The 22,009-nt window shown below is 35.5% G+C and overlaps 1 protein-coding gene across 1 annotated transcript in view; it reads right to left on the bottom strand.

Annotated features, from left to right (window-relative positions):
* Positions 1 to 12,231: 12,231 nt before the first annotated feature.
* The window catches only part of LOC114325839 (uncharacterized), a 269,045-nt gene continuing 259,267 nt past the window's right edge, over positions 12,232 to 22,009 (bottom strand). The window contains exon 2 of the mRNA XM_028273971.2: positions 12,232 to 21,551. Within this exon, the coding sequence (XP_028129772.1) occupies positions 20,100 to 21,551 (1,452 nt within the window). The 3' untranslated portion in view covers positions 12,232 to 20,099. The remainder of the gene's footprint in view (positions 21,552 to 22,009) is intronic.

Below are 22,009 nucleotides of genomic sequence, written 5' to 3'. Positions count from 1 at the left end.
ATGTCCCAGTAAGAGACATGCATTGATAATTCTTGTAAGCAGCGGGAATATTTCTTCTGGAAGTTGTTTGAGGCATCTCCTATGTATGCCATCAGGGCCAGGTGCTGTGTTTTTGCCGTAGCTACACAGCTTCCTGACGGTTTCAGTGTCAATTTGGGCTACTATCGGGGGATAGTTGGGCCCTCCTAAGGGGTCTGGAGTGTCCAGAATACGTTGTACATTTTGCTCGATATCTACTCGGAATTGTTGCTCGAAATTTTGATTCTCGGGTGTAATGAATGCGTCCTGTAGACACTGTTTGAAAATTTCGGCTTTGTTTTGAGGATTGGTAATGATTTGATTGTTTACTTTGAGATGAGAATCTGTTTTGATTTTTTGTCTCGTTAGGATTTTGAGTTTGTTCCAGAATGGACCGGCATCTCGGTAGTCCAGGCCGGCTGTCGCCTCCCTCCAAAGTCTGTCTTTGTGGGTGTTGACTTCCAGCCTGATTACAGCCGAGAGACGGTTATATTCTGTTTTGATATTTGGGTCACGAAATCTTTTATACTCTCTGAGAAGACGTCGCTTTGCCTTGATTTTTGCGATGGTATGTTGTGGAAGAGTTGGAGTATATATATTGTGTTTCGTTTCTGGGATAGCTAATTGTGAAGCTTCTTGTAGAAGGCTTTCAATTTCAGTGATTTTTAAGTCAACATCTTGTGCTGACGTGATGTTACCTAACTGAGGAATGTTATTTGATACGATTTCTCTGAAAAGTTCCCAATTGGCCTTTCTGTAATCTCGTTTGTAGATGTATGTGAGTTTGGGTGGAGGTGTCCATAGTCCTGTTTTGACTAGTAATGGGACGTGATCTGACGTAATTGAGTCCCCTATGAAACATTCATCATCGAACCTGTCCACGATGTTTTCCGTGCACAGTATGTGATCGTTGATGGACATTCCAAGGTGGCTCAGGAACGTTATTTCAGTGTTTGTGATTCTGAAAATCGGCAGTTCTAGAATTAGATTGGAGAGTTGTCTGCCCGTAGGATTTGTATGAATGTCACCGAATTGAGTATTTCTTGCATTGAGGTCGCCCATTAAAATAGCTTTGTCCAGTGAAGAAAAGTACTCGACAAGCTCATGTGATAGGGGCTGGTTTGGAAGTTTGTAGTACGAGATTACAGTTATTTTTTCGTTATTTTGGAGCATGTCTACTGCAATGAAGTCGATATCAGGGATAAGGATATTAGGAGGGATAGTGTGAGGTGCTGTAGGGATGTTTTTGTGGATAAGGAGGCCAATACCATTGCTGGTTTGGCTTTTGGGATTATGATACGAGGTGTATCCTGTGAAATTAGGTGTGGTTTTGGATTTGGTGTCAATAAGTGAAAGGATTTGGATATCGTAAGTCGTCAGCAGGTGTTTGACAAGGTGTCTCTTCCTGCTGAGACTATTGCAGTTTACTGTTCCTATTACACAGTCCATAGGCATGGTTATCCCTTTTAGAAGTGTGGGACAAAGGTCAGGTGAACCTTGTTGTCTCTATCGGTGAAGGCGATAGAGTGACCGTACGCTAATTGCGTAAGTTCAGAGGCGGTCTTGCAGATAAGATTTCTGCGGTCTGGTAGAACGTTAGCCATCAGCATTGTCTGGATGGTGATAAGGGTTTTGGCTTCCTCGGTAAGCTCCTTAGGGGGGATTTTCTTTCCAGGATAGACAGGTTTCGTGTCTTGGTGGCTGGTGGGAGGTGCCTGCCTTTGTGGGCATTTAGGAGACCAGGCCGTGTGTTGACCTTCGCAGTTAGGACACTTTGGGGTGTCCCTGGTGGGGCAGTTGGGGAATCTGTGGTCTTTGCTACCACAGCTGGGACATGTGGATTGTCTGTCACGACATTCTGCTATGTCGTGTCCAGACAAGCAGCATCGGCTGCAGTACTTAGTAGTAGGACGAGACAGGCTGTAGGCATGAGGGGCTTCACACCTCTTGATCTGGTGATCGATCTTGATGCCGTGCACCAGAGCAAAGTTGTATTGCCCCTCGGTCGTGAAGTTTATGCGCATGAGTTTTGTGATGCGTTGATCTTTCTTGGCGATGATGCGGATAGCAGAGGAAATCTGAATGCCCTGTTCCTCTAAGGCCACTTTCATCTCTTCCTCGGTCATCTCAACGTCTATGTTGGTAGCGACCAGTTGGAATTGAGGTGGCTTAGAGGTAGAGCTAGGGTTAGGATTGTTGGTTCTGGACGGATTGTTGTTTTGGAATTTGGAGACGATTTTTACTGAGATATCTCCTGTCTTGTCTTGTATTTTTCGGCTCATATCTTCGATTGAGAGTTGGTTGTCGGTTTCAAGATATGCCATTTGAGAGTTGGGGATGAATGTCAAGAGGATAATGTGTCCTCGAAGAATTTCGTTGGAGTTGAGGATTGCGCTTAACTTCCTCTGGGAGTTAATAGAATTAGGGATATTTATAATTTTGTAATGGTAGGATTTAGCCTGTTTGGTGGACGATTCTGATGCTGTGGTAGCAGGTTTAGGGGGTTTGGTAGAAGAAGAAGAAGCAGTGACTTTTTCGCTTGTGTCGTCAGCAGCTTTTTTGGAAGAAGAAGATGAGTTAGATGGTAGTGGAGGAAAATTTTTGTTGTATTTTTTGGTAGACCGCGTGTTGTATTTTGGTAGTTGGAATTCAGATTCTTTAGTTAGAGATGGATTTTCTTGATTTGAAATATCAACTTGGTCATTTGAGTTGGAAATGACCGTTGACGGAGTGATTTTAGAAGTTGTAGGGGCTCTGGCCATGAAGGATTTGACCAGAGCCTCGTTTTTGTTTTTATATAAGATATCCATGGTCTGATTCCATGTTTCAGGGTACCTTTGGGCACCGAATTTGATCATGTGTGCCATGACATGGCTGAAGTGATCGCTGTCGATAAAAGCATCGTCTGATACTGCGAGATTTGACATGTCATACCACTTGAGGTTAGGGATGACCGGGGGGAGATCGTCATAGAGGGATATGGTCTCCCCTCTATCCTCTCCAGAGTTGGTATTGGCATCAGAAACAGTTGTTTCTGACGCCATGATGGCGCTTTGGGGGCGGATTAGGCAGTGTACTGGACACTGATGAACAGTCTTTTTTCTGCCGACAATCCTCGAGTGCAATAGTTCTCTAACACTAGTTTCGAGAGCTTTCTAAGATTGTCGACTGCTGCCCTGCTACGGCAGTAAACCTGTGACCCTAACTAGGGGCGTTCCCGAGGAACCACCCCTGTAACCTCACCTGATTTCGCTGGGTTTGCGTTAGTTTGTTGTTGTGCCTTTTTTTTTTTTTTATTTGGTTTGTTAGTGGCTTTTCTGCTGCTTTTCTGCTGCTTTTGTGGGTACTCACCACGTTTGAGAGTTAAAGTTTGATTTTCAGGGACCTTAACTCAACGTGGTCTGGTGTACCCGACGTGCTGACTGTAGTGTAGACCGTGACGTCACAGACGTCCGCTATGCGAACAGTTCTGCTTCCCTTCCCCTCATAACAAATATTTTTCTATCAAACAAACACTAAACACATCAAAATAGCGTGTACCAAAATATACAGTCACTGTGCACGCTAAATAACAACGTCACTTGCTTGATGAAGTTTAATTCGCGTGTACCTAACTTTTTTATTTGCGTACACGTTAGCGTGTACCTAGACACAGCGAATAAAAAAACAAAGAGACTCGCGTCAGAAAGATATAGGTAAACCCATAGTCTAGTCGCAACATAGGCGGTCCCGTGGGCACTTTTAGCTCGCCACGATTTGTTGGTGGTATTATAGGTTTTTTGGGTCGCTGAATCCAATGGAAGTGGTCTGGAAGCCCAAATGTGGTGCGTTTAATTGTTATTGACAAATTATGGTAAAATTAGGGGTTTTCAGGAATTATTAGAAGCCCTGTAAATAAATTGATAGTGTTAAGGTCTTCTCTGGTGTATTTGTGGTCGCTGAATTGAATGCGACTAGTAGCGATTACTCAAAAGATGTTCTTATTTTGTTAATAACAAAATAATTGTTTATTCTCCGAAAAGCTCGAAATGCGCTATCTACAGCAAGTTTGTAGTCTTTTTCATAGTACTTTTATACGCTAAATCGATTTCTACTAGTCGTGGTAGCTTAAACCACGTTCCGACTTTGTTATTAATAAATTATTGCAAAAATAACAGTTTATAGTAAGTTTACTCACGGTTTTTGCTTTCAATTTTAAAAAACCACTTGGATTGACATTAAATTTGGCAAACACGTAGCTAACATGTCAAACAAAACAAGTGATATTGTGCCGATGTCTGCTTTTACCCTGGAGGAGTTTCACCCCTTTTCGGGGGTGACAAAATAAACTTTTAAAATAAGTTCTGAAGTGGATAAGCTGATTAATTCTAAGCAACTTTTGTTCTATACAGTTTTTTCACTAAGTCAATTCTTTTCGAGTTACTTGGTTTTTTTTGTGGAAAAATGAACATATTCACTTGCAAATAACTCGAAAAGTATTGACTTAGTGAAAAACTCTATAGAACAAAAGTTGCTTAGAATTAATCACCTTATCCAATTATTTTAAAGGTGTCTTTTTTCACCCCCGAAACGGGGTGATACTCACCTCAGGGTAAAAGCACACATCGGCACAATATCACTTGTTTTGTTTGACATGTTGGCTACGTGCATTCCACATTTCATATCATTCCAAGTAGTTTTTTTAAATTTAGAGCACAAAACCGTGAAAAAACGTACTATAAACCGGTATTTTTGCAATAATTTGTTAATAACAAAGTCGGAACGAGGTTTAAGCTGTCATGTCTAATGACAGTCCATTTAGCGTATAAAAATACTATGAAAAAGACTACAAACTTCCTGTAGATAGCGCATTTAGAGCTTCTCAGCGAATAAACAATTATTTTGTTATTAACAAAATAAGAACATATTTTGAGTAATCTCGACTAGTCGCATTCGATTCAGCGACCAAAAATACATCAGAGAAGACCTTAACACTATCAATTTATTTACAGGGCTTCTAATAGTTCCTGAAAACACCTAATTTTACCATAATTTGTTCATAACAATTAAACGCACCCTATTTCGGCTTTCAGACCACTTCCATTGGATTCAGCGACCCAAAAAACCTATAATACCATTATCAAATCGCGGCGACCTAAAAGTGCACACGAGACCCCCTATGTTGCGACTAGACTACCAATAACAAATGAGTTATTGCTCTTTAAAGGATGATTATTTTCGAAGAACCTCGAAATGGAGAACCTTCAATCTCAAATAACTTGAATGGTGTGCAATTTTTTGGGAGAACTTAACTGATATATTTTAAAGCTCATTAAAAAATCTTTCAAATAAGCTTTGACAAAAGTTTTTGCATAAGAACTGACTGATTTATGACGAAAATAAAGCCGCTCTCTACTTTTTTCTTTTTGGAATGTAAAAATTAAACTCTCGTCGTTACAATAAATATCTCGTCGAAACTTTATCTAGGTATAATTGATCCGATTCATGTGATTCGACTGGTTTGGAATGTTCAGTTTAGAAAAATAGCTGATTAAATCAAAAATGACATTATTGTAATTTAAAAAAGTGCATTTTTCTAAAATAAACAATAAACCTAAAAGTATTCATGATACAAAAACAAAAAAAAAATCAAAATTTTCAGTAAAAAAAATTCTACAACTAATATTTGAAACATTTTTTAATATTATGAATAATTTTAGATTTATTTAAGAAAAAGCCACTTTTTTTAAATTTTAAAAATGTAATTTTCGATTTATTCAACTATTTTTTCTAAATTAAGAATTCTAAACCGGTAAAATTACATGGATCGTATCAATTATACCTAAATAAAGTTAATTTAAAGTGAGAACCTATTCATTTCTATTATGGTTGTAACGAGGGTTTACTTTTTACATTTCAATCAGAAAAAAAGCAGAGAGCGACTTTATTTTCGTCATAAGTCAGTCAGTTCTTATGCAAAAAAATTTGTCTGAGCTTATTTGAAAGGTTTTTTAATGAGCTTTAAAAGATGTCTCTCAAGTTTTCCCAAAAAATTGCACCACATTCGAGTTACTTGAGGTTAAATGTTCTCCATTTCGATATTCTACGAAAATAACCATCCTTTACATAGCAATAACTCAGTCGTTATTAGGTTTACATAGGTCTTTCAGAAGTGAGTCTCTTTGTTTTTTTTTTATTATCTACAATTTTGTTCTTAATAATTTTTTCTATAAAATTTAATTTTTTTAAGTTATTCATGAAAAACGGTTCACGTGAGTTTTTTCAATGAAAAATGCATAGTTTCAATCGCAAATAACTTGGAAAGTGTCCATTTTGCAAAAAAATTTATAAAACAAAATTTACTCAGAATTGGTCACTCTAGCGATTTCCATTATTATTTTGATTAAAAATTGTCATCCCCTAGAGGGGGTTGTTTTCACCCCCCGCGCAGTTTGGCGTATGGTAGATTTTGACAAAGGTTATAATTACTACCTAAATCCAAATTTTCAAGGAAATCGACCTTGGTTCTCAAAATTCCACGAGCAAATGGCTGTTGATTGGAATATTTGTCTGTAGTCTGTTTTATGAGTAATATTTTTTAACTTATAAATTTATAAACTGATTTATTCGTTCGAGCAAAACTTTAGTTGTAAGTTTCAGAAAAGTATTTAGCAAATTGATGCCTTTGTAGTTTTCTGGTTGTTTCTTATCGTCCTTTTTGAATAATAGAGTTCGTCTTATATTCAACTAGCTCACCATATTTCAAAAATTCATCTGGTAATTAACTAAAATAGCCACAAGAAAATAGCTTCAGAACAAAATTCATCTAGTATTACCTACAGTTTTTCTGTTCTTTAATTGTTTAATAATTGTTTTTTGTACTTCGTGCTTGCTTATGTGAACTTTTTTAGGGCAGTCAATGAGGGTATTTGGCTTCGAATTCTATCCTACTACATCGATTTACTTGATATTTTCACAATAAGTAGGGAATAGCTCAAGAAACAAAGTCTACCCTATGCCGATGTGCGCTTTTATCTTGGGGGTGGTTCCCACCCCTTCTCGGGGGTGAAAAATGTTTTGGTTAAAATAGCCACGGAAAAGGCTAGAGAACCTAATTTTAAGCAAAAACTGTTCTATGAATTTTTTTGAAAACTCGATAGTTTTTGAGTTATTCAGTTGAAAATTGGCCATTTTCATTGAAAAATGACACCTTTTCGGACAGATTTTTGCGAATACCTTAAAAACTATGCATCTAACAAAAAACTACATAAAATATTTCTGTAGGTTATAAATAAACAGAGATTCGTTCCTTCATAAATCTTCTAGTTAAAATACAAAGAGGGATATGGTAGGTAAGAAGAGTTGCTGCATGCTCAAATCGGTATATTCAACTTGAAATAACAGAGAAACTGTCGATTTTAGGTGTTTAATGATACTAATAACTTTTGTAGTTCTTGAAAAGACCTTTAAAACGAGCAATACCAGTTGTCGATTACATGCAAACTAAGCGAGATATTCTGCAAAAAAATTAATGACTAATATATTTTAAGAAGAAATGAGCAGTATATTTAACCCCTCATCCATCAGAATTTAAATATATCGTTTTCCTTTTACTATACTTTTTATTATAGTGTTATTTCTATGTTCATTACTACTACCATTGTTTGATTTGCGTGTATAGATATAATGCTATGTGGAAATGCGATCAATGATTGTCCCCGTTTAAGATTTTGTCCTCTTCAGGGTTTGTAGTGAATGTATAGTGTTGGCAGCAAAAGCAGACAGTCCGAAAAACACCCTGGGGCAAGCGCCGTGTCCTGGTGTTTTTGGATCCTGGGTTATGCCGGACGGTGGTGTCCAGAAGTGTAAGAAGTCAACAGAGAAGAAAGTTTGGTGGATTGTTGTTGGTTCCATAGACATTTACGTGTACTGTCCGTGCTTTGCTCTCGACCAGTCTCCCTAGAAACCATTGTACAACGACAGGCGAACCTGCGTCCCTCGTCGGCGGTCAGGAGGTGGCTTTGAGCGCGGCGTGGACAGTGTGCGTTCGAGTGGAGAAAATAGTTGCGGCTATTTTCTTGGGACAAACAGGTATAATTGTGCAATGAAGTTGGGAAACCGCAAAAAACCAACTTCTCCCTGTTCGGGGTAGGGAAGAGGAGATGTTAAAGGTGGGTACGGAAGGCTAACGGGGTAGCCTCGAGGATGTTTTCGTACTCCATCGGGAGTTCGTCAATGCATGTTTGCATTAGAGCGGACGGTAAATGAATCTTTTTGCGTTTGGGCTTTCGGTGGAGTACGTGGCCGGAAGATGAACAGGAACATTTGAGAGATTCTTGTGTGTCGGAGGGGGGGCCGTTAATTACTTTGATTGTGAAGTTCCTGTTCAGAGAGTTTATTCTCTCGGTGATTTTGGAGATGTTCGAGATGTTATGGATTTCGTTTGAGGGATATCGCCAGTGCTCATAGTTACATCTACGCAAGATTCTACGTTCAGCGCTTAACAGCCACTCTTGTTTTGATCTAGCGCAAAGAGAGTAGAGGCAAGATTTGTACTCCATGACGGGTCGAATAAAGGTCTTGTAAGTGTGAATGAGAGTCTTTTTGTGTGTCTTGCCAATTCGTCCAGAGAGAGAGTTGAGAAGTCTGGCTCTGTTCCTTACCCTATCTAAAGTTGCCTTTAGATCTGCGTTCCAGTTAATAGTCCTGGTGAACAGAACTCCCAAATAGTTCGCAGTCGGACTAACAACTAGCCTTTCTCCCAACAGTCTCAGAGGATATTGGTCGTCTTCATTAATTATGATTCTATGTGACACAGAAGGGGCGCGAAACACAATTGTTGTTGTTTTGTTCGCGTTTAGCGTGACTCTCCACTTACAACACCATTCACCAACCCCGTCCAACAGAGCCTGGGCTCTTCTGAAGAGGAGTCTTGGGTTGTATCGAGAGGTTGTTGTGAGCAGAGCCGTGTCGTCTGCATAGAGAAACAGCCGAGTGCCTGGGATATTTTGGTTAGTGATATCGCTGGTGTAGATGATGTACAACAGCGGTGCTAGGACTGAACCCTGGGGGACTCCAGCTTGTGGAGTGAAGGGGGTGGACTTTTGATCACTTATTTTCACTCTGACAGTTCGGTTGTGGAGGTATGAGTGTACAATTTTGATAAATTGTATTGGTAGCCCGATGTCCAGAAGTTTCCGAACAAGTCCGTTATGCCAGACCTGATCGAAAGCCTTCTGCACATCCAGGAATGTGGCTATGGCGAATGAACCATCGTTGATGGTTTGAGTAACTTTAGTAGTGAAATCAGTTATTGCATGTTTGGTAGATTTACCTGACTGGAATCCGTATTGAAATTTTGGTATGATATTGTGGTTTTCGAGAAAGTCATTGAGCCTCTCTTTTAGGATTAGCTCAAGAACTTTGCCCAGAGTGTTGATTAAAGAGATTGGTCTATAGAATTCCACGTTGGTTGGGGGTTTGCCTTTTTTCAAAAGCATGATGGTATTGGCCACTTTCCAAGGAGTAGGGAAGTGGCTGTTTTTGAGACATGCATTGAATATTTTAGTTAGAAGAGGGATGATACTCTCTGGAAGTTTTTTGAGGCATCTTCGGTTGATGCCATCAGGTCCGGGAGCGCTGTTTTTACCTATTTGGCAAAAGCTCTCCGTTTCTCTGTTTGTGAGGGGGTCCATGATAGGATCATAGACTGGAACGTGGTGATTGAGAGTAACATTTACTATGTATTCTGTGTTGAGTTTAAAAAAGTGATCAAAGTTCGGGTTGTCTGGGGTTTGAAAGTTGATTTGAAGCGAATTTTTGAATGCTTCAGCTTTCCCTTCTGGGGAATTGACTATGTGATTGTTGACCAACAGATGTGAAGGTTGAGATAGTTTTTGTTTTGTTAGGACTTTGAATTTGTGCCAGAATTTACTTCCGTCTCTGTAGTCCAGTTTTGAGGTAGTATCTTCCCACCGGCGAGCCGTTAGGTCAGATATCTCTCTCTTTATCCTGGCGCAGATTCGGTTGTATTCTGTTTTGATTAGTGGATTTCTGTTGGCCTTATATTGACGTAGAAGACTTCTTTTTTGTTGGATTTTGGCAATGATGTATTGAGGTAGTGCCGATGATGTATAGGTTATTTGTTTGAGTGGAATTGCGTGCGTGATTGCCTCGGTCATGAGGTTCTTAATTTCGGTTGCACTGGTGTCGATACTATCGTTAGTATCAAGTTCGCCTAACATAGGGAGATTTTGAGTGATGAAATTTTGGAATTCAGTCCAGTTAGCGTGACGATAGTCTCTTATAGTTCTTGGAGGGTTGGGTTGTTTTGGAGTTAGTATGTCAGTGTTGACAAGAAGTGGTACGTGGTCTGACGTCACTGAGTCACCGATGTGGCATCTATCCTCGAACCGATCCAGAATGTTACTAGTAACTAGGATGTGGTCGACAATAGAGGCCCCAGCAGCGTTCAGAAACGTGTATTCAGTGTTGGTGATTCAAGAGATAGGAAGGTCTAGTAGAAAATCCGTGAGGCGGATGCCTTCTGGGTTTTGACGGTGATCACCAAACTGTGTGTGTCTACAATTCAGATCGCCCATCAACACGGCCTTGCCGAGCCTTGAAAAATACTCTAGCAAATGCCTGTTGAGTGGTTGATCCGGGTGTTTGTAGTAAGAGACTATCGTGAGGGTTTCGTTATTGGGGATATGCACGTCAATTGCCAGGAAGTCCACATCAGGTGGACGAAAATTTTGTGGGAATGTGTGTGTGGTGTGCGGTATTCCGTGTTTAACGAGAATACCATTCCCGCGTGAAACCTGACAGCGGCTTCGATGGATGATCGAATATCCTGCGAAGTGTGGATCGCTTTTCGACAGAGTATCTGTGAGTGCGAGGATCTGAATGTTATGCTTCGACAGGATATTCTTGATGAGGGGTCTCTTTTTGGAGAGACCCTGACAGTTGACTGTGCCTAGGGTGAAATCCATAAATCCATATGTTCAAAAAGTCAGGCTGGATTAAAATGAATGGTTTTTGAAAAAAAAATAAGATCAAAAAATTATAGAGCGCATTTTTAAATTTTCTTGAAAATCTTCCTTTTCCTCTATGTAACTCGAAAAAGATAAGAGATACGAAAAAAAGATACCAATAAAGAATGTAGGGATTTTCAGATAAAATTTTTTTTATTTTTCATTACTGTATCTCTTATCATTTTCAAGTTACATGGAAAAAAAGAAGATTTTTAAGAAAATTTAAAAATGCGCTCTATAATTTATTCTTTATTTTTTCAAAAACCATTCATTTTAAACCCGTCCAACTTTTTGAACATAGAAATAACACTATAATAAAAGGTATTGTAGAAGGAAAACCATGCATTTCCTTTTTTTTTGAAAAAGGGTTAAAATTATTTCTCATTTTTTCTTAAAATACAATAGTTATCAATTTTGTTTGCAGCATATCTCGCTTAGTTTTAATGTAATGGACCTTTAATATAGCTCATTTTAAAGGTCGTTTTCAAGCACTACAAAAGGTATTAGTAGCATTATAAACCTAAAATCGACCGTTTCTCTGTTATTTCAAGTTGAATACACCAATTTGAGAATGTACCAAAAAACAAACTATTTTCACCTACCATATCTCGTTTTGTATTATATCTAGAAGATTTATGAAGGCCAGTGTCCCTTTTTTTTTGTAACCTACAAAAATATAGCTTTTTTGGTTAGATGCATTGTCTTTGAGATATTCGCAAAAAACCGTTCGAAAAGGTATTATGTTTTAATGAAAATGGCCAATTTTCAACCACGAATATCTCAAAAAGTATTGAGTTTTCAAAAAAAAATTATAAAACAGTTTTTGCTTAGAATTAGGTTCTCTAGCGAATTCCGTGGTAATTTTTTTAACCAAAAAATTTTCCACCCCTAAGAATGGGTGGAAACCACCCCCAAGATAAAAGCACACATCGGCATAGGATAGACTTTGAATTAGGAGATAAGTAGAGGCTAGGCCCAAAATTTCATTAAAATCCCTGCAGTAGGATAGAATTCGGAGGTAATATCCTGTTCTTGCTCCCGTTGACTCGCGTATACTGATTTTCGTTCCAAAAGCATTTGCTGTTCCTGTGACTGTTCATATTACTTCTAAATAACAATGACATATATATGTATGACAGAGTTCAGACAAGGCTAATAGAGGAACTTGAGAATGACGGGTAGAAGAAAATAAAAATACATGTTACTTATCTAGATTATATTGCTTACTATAAATAAAATTAGATACAAAAATATTCGAATTTTGGAATATTACATATAATCGTTTATGTGAGCAAATATCTCAAAGTTGAGTACGTTTCAACAACATTTCAGATCAACAATTTTTTGTAAAAGCTCTAGCTTAAGTTCTCGCTTACAATAATTAGCTTACAATTATTGAACAAATATGCAAAATCTTTCTTACCAGTATCCTATGATACTGATTTTTGACTCCCAAATTAAAATGAAATAACCCACTATAGGCTATAGATTATGTATTTTAGAAAGGAACTACAACGTTAACGGGGTTTTATTTTTTCATACAGACAATGGACCTTTAAATATGAAAAACCCGCGGAGTGCTACCATTTAAAGGGGTGCGTTTTTGAGAAAGGGGTGAATTAATTCCTAGGCACAGGGCGAATTATGGTGAGTTCTATGCACTTTTGGTACAAACACGTCTACAGGAAAATTGTTTCAGGTTAAATTTACTATCAAAACATCACATTTTAAAGTCAAAAATAATTTTTTTTACAAAAATAGATTCAAAAGAAAAGCAAGAAAAAAACACGAAAGATAGCAATTTTGTTTTGTGCCCCATAACTTTTTTCCACGGGGATATAGGTATAGGCATTGCTTCACAGAAAAAAACTTCCATCCTTTCTCTTTAAAATGGCCTTTGGTAGAAGTCTCTAGGATTTATAGTTTCCATAATATGATTTTTCAAATTTCGCCACTCACAACGATTTTGGCCCATTTTCCTTGTTACTTCTCAAACATTGTTCTGTAACTTTTTTCTACGTAGCATTTGGTATAGGCACTGTCAAATTTAATAGGTAGAAAAGTCAATTACCTTTAAAATGGTGTATTGTATTAGGCTATTTGACTATTTTAAAGCAAGATGCGGTTGTTCAAAATTTTGCACTTTTAATGATTTTTGATATATTTTACGATTATTTTTAAATTTCTCATCATACCTTTTTTTATTGTGTATTTAGGTATATACATTGTACAATAAAAAAGAAAGCCTATTTTCTTTACTTTAAAATGGTGTATTGTAAAAAATTCTAGGACTATTTTTAAACAATATATTATGCTTTTCCAAAATGTGACATAGGCACATGCAATAGGTCCTACTTAGTTGGAAATATATGGAAAATTTTTTATTATGTATTAACTTTATGAAAAAAAAAATGATTCTTTATAAAATGCTCTGCATAGTCTAAAACCTAAGATGCAATCATCAGATATAAAATTTTATCAATAGTCTACGAGGTATATTAAAAAATATGAATTTTGCTCAAGAGCAAAGTACCTTTATATTTCACAATATCGAAAAGTGTTATGAAGAAAGGATATTTGGAATTAAAAATTATGTTATAATATGCAATTATATTCTTCAAATTGAAAAAAATAAAAATAAATTTAAATTTTTCTCAAATTTCTTTAAAAATGGTCCTAGAATTTTTTGCCATACACCATTTTAAAGTAAAGAAAATAAGCTTTTTTTATTCCGCAACGTATATACCTAAATGTACAAGAAAAAAAGTCATAATGAGAAATTGAAAAAATCTTGAAAAAGCATAACTTGCTGAAAAAGAGCCGTATAACCGTATACAATAGACCATTTTAAACGTAATTTACTTCTCTTTCTACTAAATGTACCATTGCATATACCTAGAGATGCATAGAAAAAAGTTACAGAACAATGTTTGCGAAAGAATGGGGAAAATTGCCCAAAAATGCTGTGAGCGGCGAACTTTGAAAAATCCTCTTTTGGAAACTATAAATCCCAGAGACTTTTATCAATCTGCATTTTAAAGAGGAAGGATAAAAGTTATTTTTCGCTGAAGCAATGCCTATACCTATATCCCTGTGGAAAAAAGTTATGGGGCAAAAAACAGAATTGCTCTCTTTAGTGTATTTTTCTTGCTTCTCTTTTGAATCTATTTTTGTAAAAAAAAATTTTTTTGACTTTAAAGTGTGATGTTTTGATAGTAAATTTAACCTAGATCAATTTTCCTGTAGACGTGTTTGTACCAAAAGTGCATAGAACTCACCCTAATTCGCCTTGTGCCTAGGGACTAATTCACCCCTTTCTCAAAAACGCACCCATTTAAATGGTAGCACTCCGCAGTTTTTTCAAATTTAGAGGGCCATTGCTTATATGTGACAATAAAATTCCGTTAACGTTGTAGTTTCTTTCAGCTCTCTTATTTTGAACATAATCAATAGCCTACTATTGCTTAAACATCGTATAAATACGACACAATAAAATAAAGAAAGTCTAGTACCCAAAGTATAATTTTCCTATACTGGAAAATTTGATGTCCCTATAATGATTAAATTGTTTTATTTCAGTAGCATATTTTATTAATTTATTTTTACGTACTACTATTAGGTTGAGCAAAATCCAGAAAAATATTAATATAACATCAGAGTTTATTTTTATATGTTCATATTTATATCACAACTAACGAATTAATTTATATATAAAGTGGCAATTAACAGACTCTTTATAACCTATTTAAAACTTTTTAAATTATGTACAAGTAAACTAGCATATAACATAAACTATGTTCCTTAACTTTACTTAATTATCTGAAATTATCTTGATTTCACAGCAATTGGTAATTTACAATGTAATTACTAGTATATTATTTATTGCTACATTTGTAATATGTTTTACGTTATTAAGAATCGGTGTTTAAAAAAAAATTTAAACAATATTCTGTAAAACGTTATTATATTAAATAGCTTTAAATTAGTGTATAGGTTACAAATATCAATTATTGCCAACTATTCGCCAAGATTTTTCGTTTCAATTTAATATAGGAATGTGGTAATTAGTTTTATCGACCATGTTACTAGATCTTTTACAGAAAATTCTGAAACGTAATTATTTTCAATAGCACCATGAATTCGAAGGCACTGTTTAAGAGTTTAAGGAAACCATTCTCTAGTCTAATTTACAATATACAAACTTAAATTAAACAGAGCTTGGCCCATAAGTTTTCTGAAAACAAGGCAAGAATTGTTTAGAGTTTCATTAACAGAAAACTTGTACATTAGATTAGAGCACACCAGGAAAATTATCAAAAATAATTGTCACAAGTTAAATAGGTAAATAAATTAAATACTGTAAATATGGTATTCGCAAAAAGGAGCAACGTTTAGAGATCTGGTTAATTTATTATTGTCAAAAAGTCATTAAATGTAACTGGCAACAGTCGGCAGAGTCGACAAAAACTCTTCTAGGTAAATGTACAACAGAATAGATATCTACTTAGCAACAATCAACTTGAATAATCAAACAACGTGTTATCCTCCTGTAAGATATTTTTAATAACATAGAATGGAGATTAGCTGGGATTAACATCGATGGAAAATGTTAAATCACATATTATGTTGTATTGGTTTCAGATAATATCCAGGAGGCCCAGTATACAGAATGAGTTTTATGCATGGAAACACTCAATTATCTCGAAAATGGCTTTCACGATTTTTATAGATTTTGGTAGGTAGGGGTTTGCTAAAGCGGCCGATATTATAGTGATCATTACATTGTTGTCATATTTTCCGTTTTTCTGTAAATCTAATGAACTTTCTTATTTCAAATGGAACACACTGTATGTATTTTGCGTTTTGAATTCCTTAAGAAATACTGATTATTTTTTATGTTATATTCCCTATACCTAAATGCCATAATTTCGGAGTTATTGCTACATGTATTTAAAAAAAATTTAAACAAATTATAAAAAATCAATTTTTTTGGCCCGGGTAAACACTACTTTAGGTTATTTGGATCATTGGGAACAGAAAAGATCTTTCGTTCGTAATTTTTCTATAAAATAAATCGTTCCCGAGTTATAAACAATTTAAAACTGAAAAAATCGAATAATGACGCTTTTAAAGGTTCAAGAACACAAATTAACAATGCACAAGGAAAAAGTTTTCCTGTGGTTGGCTGTATATCATGTAATACAAAAAAAAACAGTAAAATCCTGTATAAAAGGTATATTTAAAAACCCTCAAAAGGGCCACATCAAAATCACATAACTAGTTTTCGACTGGTTTACCAGTCATCATCAGTGCTTACGTGCAATGTACATGCTAACCACTAAGATAGTATTTAACAAAAATATTAGGTTCAAAGTTCAGTAAAAGAAGTCCGTCTAGGAAACATTGGTTTAAAAAGCTACATAAAGTATGGATGTTTAAAATATTAAGCTAATCTGCCCCAGGTAACATCTGAGATGTGGAATGGACTTGTTTACATGTTGAATATATGACGGCAAGTGTATTAAAAATGTTATTTTTGAAACGGCGAAGTATCCAAATTCAAGCTCAAGTCGTATTTTATCAGTTACTGATAAGTAATTTCAGATTGTTTCATTTTAAAACATTGTTTTTTAGCTTTTAATGCAGCCCGATCGTCCCTCCTCCCATATGCACTTTATTAAAAATTAAAAAGCAATATTATAGAATAAAATGAGGCAAAAGATATTATGGCCAGCTATTAGAAGAAGAGTTGAGTTTGAATTTAGGTACTTTGTAATTTGAAAAATTATATTTTTTACTTGTGTTCTTGAACCTTAAAAATCGTCATTATTCGATTTTTTTTTGTTTTAAATTGTTTATAAATCGGAAATCACTAATTTTAGAGAAAAATTACAGAAGATCTTTTTTGTTTCCAATGATCCAAACAACCTAAAATAGTGTTTACCCGGGCAAAAAAAATTTATTTTTATAATTTGTTTAAAATTTTTCTTCAAAATAAATGTAGCAATAACTTCGAAATTATGGCATTTAGGTATAGAGAATATAACATGAAAAATAATCAGTATTTCTTAAGGACTACAAAACGCAAAAAATATATATGGTGTTATATTTGAAATAAGAAAGTTCATTATATTTCCAGAAAAACGGAAAATATGACAACAATGCAATTAGCACTTTAATATCGGCCGCATTAGAAAACCCCTACCTACCTACCAAAATCTATAAAAAAGTCGTCCAAGCCGTTTTTGAGATAATTGAGTGTTTCCATACATAAAACTCATCTAAAGAAGTTGGTTTGAAAATAATGGTTTCAAAAACCCACTTCATGACAAATCTAGTGACTAAAGCTCCTCTACAAATAAATATCATTAACATCACTCAAATAACTAGGTACAAGTATATGGGGCACGAGATAGGCGTAGAAAAAGTAATCAAACATATGACATTTAAAAAAGACTCTGTCTTTTCTTGGCAGTATTGATTTTAATTGTTTAACCTTTAATTATTATATTTTTATTACTTTATTTTTTATTATTATTTTTATTATTATTACTTTAAACAATTTTATGGCATTTTGCGAAAATATTTTGTGCAAGTATCTAGTTTTTATTGATGATGATCCCATAGGACCGAAAACGTTTTGAAAAGTGTAATTCTTTTAGATATTCTTATTATTTAAAAATATCGAACTGTCGAGGCATTTAAGCTAAATAAAAAAATATTGAGTTTGTTTCGGACAATGAATTTGTTACCTTTTGTAGGTATATGTACATAAAAGAGTGGAATATACTTTTGGGTATTTTTTATCGTAAAATATTTTAAACTTTACTAATATAATATGTACGTGTTCAGCCAGTATATCTAAATCTTTCGACTGACTAATAAAATTACTATTTTTCTATAAGTATGGATTATATTAGATACCTACTTTTATTATGCGACATATATCTGTGTAGTCAAAATTAACAAAATAAGTTCTTGTCAAATCAGTTATTTCCAGTATTATCTTTGAGTATCCAATGGACACATAAAATAATTTTAATATTTTGGTGTAAGATCCCTTGTACAAATCTCTAATAAAATATTAAAATATCTTTTTTACGTCTTCTAGCGCATATTTGAAAAATATGTTGCAGACATTAAAAAACAAATGCCCCCAGAATATTAATCTTTGTTTTTTCTCGAATACAATATTTATATTGAAAGTATTTTACATATTATAAATAGGTAGGTACATAATTATTATTCTGGTATTTAAATTATTATTCTGGTATTTAAATAAGATACCTATAATATTTTTAGTAGGATCTTTGTTTGTAGAAAAAAGATGATAAGATAAATATTGTTGTTTTCACCCATTTTAAAAAAAATTTAAAACCTGGAATTATCAATGTCTGTCTATTTTGAGACCTTTGTAAACAAAACTCCTCCATCATTAGACCAGGCAGAATGAAAATAAGGTATCGAATGAATGACGAAGCAAGTTTTCAATCCTAATAGTAAATTAATAATATTGAAAAATATTAAAAATCACTAAAAGATTTTTAAATTGAAAACTTATTGGTACATTTTCATGGTAACACCTCCAAGACTTCTATAATTTGCAAGTCATATGGATGCTGCAGTGAAGACGAGAGGGAAGGAATTCTACACTTTGCAATTCACATCCCCCGTCTGCAGCCGGCAAAGTTCCAACTGAAAGATGCACCTGGTTACTCTACGGAGTAATACGAAAATAAAATAAAAATGTGTACCATTTTTATTCGGTTGCGATGCGAAAGCAAACCAATCTTACTTTTCAATTAGAATACGGAGTGCAGTCCAGTTCCTTTAACCGCGATTTTCTGCTCTTATTGGAGCTTCATCAGAAGAAACGTAGGCACTGTTCTCCATACTCCAACTAAATTGCATCGAGAGGTTTTCCCACACATCGCAACCAAATGGATGATAATAGGTGGCTAGCGCCATCTACCAATTGAAAGACAAAGCAAGTTTTCAATCCTAATAGTAAATTAATAATATTGAAAAATATTAAAAATCACTAAAAGATTTTTAAATTGAAAACTTATTGGTACATTTTCATGGTAACACCTCCAAGACTTCTATAATTTGCAAGTCATATGGATGCTGCAGTGAAGACGAGAGGACGAGAGACGAGAGACACCAGATGGCGCTAGCCACCTATTATCATCCATTTGGTTGCGATGTGTGGGAAAACCTCTCGATGCAATTTAGTTGGAGTATGGAGAACAGTGCCTACGTTTCTTCTGATGAAGCTCCAATAAGAGCAGGAAATCGCGGTTAAAGGAACTGGACTGCACTCCGTATTCTAATTGAAAAGTAAGATTGGTTTGCCTTCGCATCGCAACCGAATAAAAATGGTACACATTTTTATTTTATCGAATGAATGTTTATAACACAAGAATGGTATTAAAGGTGAGAAATTTGACCCCGGACATCCGGTTTTAGAGTTGCAACCGGAAGTACTGTTGTCACCGAAATAGTATAAACTATATATTATTCGATGCGCTTTAGCAAGACGAAAATAAATATATACTTCCGGTTTTTATATCTTTTCCAGTTAAAAAGCTGTAACCGAAAGTGCCACATTATAGTCGCAGAATAGCTTGAATATTTATTTCAAATTTTGAGGTCATATCCGGTTAAAAATTATGACCGGAAGTGTGGCGAAAATGACTCAAAGTTAGTGAAGTCTTATATCAATCGAAGCAAAGTTACCCGAAGACGTCAAATCTCGACTTCCAGTTCTACTTCCAGTCACATTGGGTGAAAACCTAGGATTTACGATGTCCAATTGCTTGTTTTATATCAAATTAGTTATTTGTGTATACTCAATATATCCCTTTTTCTTATTTAAACTAACTTTAATTAATGTTTAATTATATCTTCATTTATTATAAACGAACACAACACTATTGCACTTTTAATCGAGATAGAGAATTAACCGATAGTTCAATTATTTTCGCGAATGTATTTCCTGATACCCAAAAAAGGAACTAGATTAGATTCAGTACAGCCGGTATCTTAGGCCACCAGTGGGGCAAAAAATCACAGAGAGAGAAATTTCATCAGCGCCTCAGAAATCAATCTGGGGTTGATGGTACCATCAGCGGTATATCTCACGCCTCTCAGGGAACCATCGTCATGACTAACAACGCCGTATTCTCCTACAATAAAACCATCCGCGGTCCTTTCCTCTACTCTATATTTTCTGTAATTCTTTCCCTCCACAACGTAACCAAACTTCTGATTGTCGTCAGGTTTCTTATCTGATTTGGTAGTTTGCACACCGTGTGCTCTACCATTAGTTACAACACTTAGTGCTTCATCAACTTCGTAGTTTTGCTCTGGTTGGCCATAAACTTTTGGTAGCTCCACAGGTAAGGGTGTAGTAGGTGTGTATTTCTGTTGGTCCGACCATGGCTTTTCGGTGTTTCTTTGATCTGATTCTGAATCTTGCCAGTTCAATATTTTACTATCATTTTGTTTGCGTTTATCGACGCCAATATTCAAATTGTTAATATAAGGACTTTTAGCGTCGTTGTAATTTCGTTCGCGTCTTTCATGTGGTTCTGTTTTTTCAGCTTCCATGGTTAGTTGGGGTAAACTTTGAACTATAGAACTATATGAGATGGATCTAGCAGTATCCGAATCTTGTGGATTATCGTGGTATATAAAAGTTGGATTGTAAGACTGATTGTCAGTTTGCTGTATGTTTTGATTTAGAAATGCAGATTGATCAAACGGAGGTGCAATTCTTACACGTGCTGGATAACTTCCACTAAAATCAGAAGCTATTTCACTGTCTTTAGTAATTGGTTGGCTTTCTTCTACACTAAGATCACTTTTACTTGCTTTTGCAATTATACCTGGTTTTTGTTCTATATCGAAATAATTTTGAAAGGGTTTTGCTGTAGTGGACGTTGTATATACTTGACTATAAAGCTGTTGTGGTGCGTAAGTGTCTGGCTCGGGTGGTGTTGTAGTTGGAATTGTATAAACATTATTTCTGCTTCTTCTGTTATCAATAGCCAAATTGGAATAGCGATCTGACGAAAAATATTTGTGAATTGGTAAAAGCGTAGATCTTCTGTATAAACTATTGACTGCCTTCGCTACAGATGAAGATACACTGACTGCTACTACAACACCGTCTTTGTTGGTACTAGAGTCACTATCACTAACTTGTTCTGTACTTTGAGAGAAGGGCAAGGTATTCGTATAAAGACTACTGGAATACGAAGTGGGTGAGTTGTCACGTCTTAAATCTATAGCGTTAGAGTTTCTTTTTTCACGTTTGGTTGTGTAGTCGACTTCTTCTAGTTCTACGATGATTGTGGTAGGAGAAACTGTTGACGTCGTTTCTGCATAGGCTCTTCGAAGTGATGATTCCATGAACACGGAGAGAAAGTCAGCACCGGCGAGGATGTCCTGATCGCCATCGGGCTCCTGTCTGTGTAAGGGCAGGCCCTCGATTGCCATCTTTGTGCCACGGAATATCTGAAAATAAAAGATAAAAATATAGTAATTGCTTATCATAAAAAACCGGTGTTAAATAAAATTAGTTTAGATACAGAAGAGATTAACACTTTTAAGAGTTAATTGTTAGGATGGTTCCATGGCATCTCGTAACTCGATAGTTCGTAACTCCACAAACGGTAACGACAAACCGTAATGGTATAATTCGTAAAGATATGGTTTTTTTAGCAAATTTGGCATTACTAAAAACCTAATCCTAATCGTAAACTAGAAGTAGTAGTACTTTTTTAAGACCAATTTTTATTAAATATGTTTCACACGACATATTTTTGTAAATGTGACAATTGATTTTCTTCTCGTAGCACTACAACCCGGGGTGGGTCTTGGCTGAGTGCACAACTTGCTTCCATCTCGAATGGTCGTCCATGATAGTTGGGTCAGTGGATAGCCCCATTGTTCCTAAATCTAACCATATAGAC

This window comes from Diabrotica virgifera, chromosome 4 (assembly GCF_917563875.1).
Source record: "Diabrotica virgifera virgifera chromosome 4, PGI_DIABVI_V3a".
NCBI lineage: Eukaryota > Metazoa > Arthropoda > Insecta > Coleoptera > Chrysomelidae > Diabrotica > Diabrotica virgifera.
Note: the sequence above shows the minus strand (reverse complement) of the source record. Positions and strands in the feature narration are given on the sequence as shown.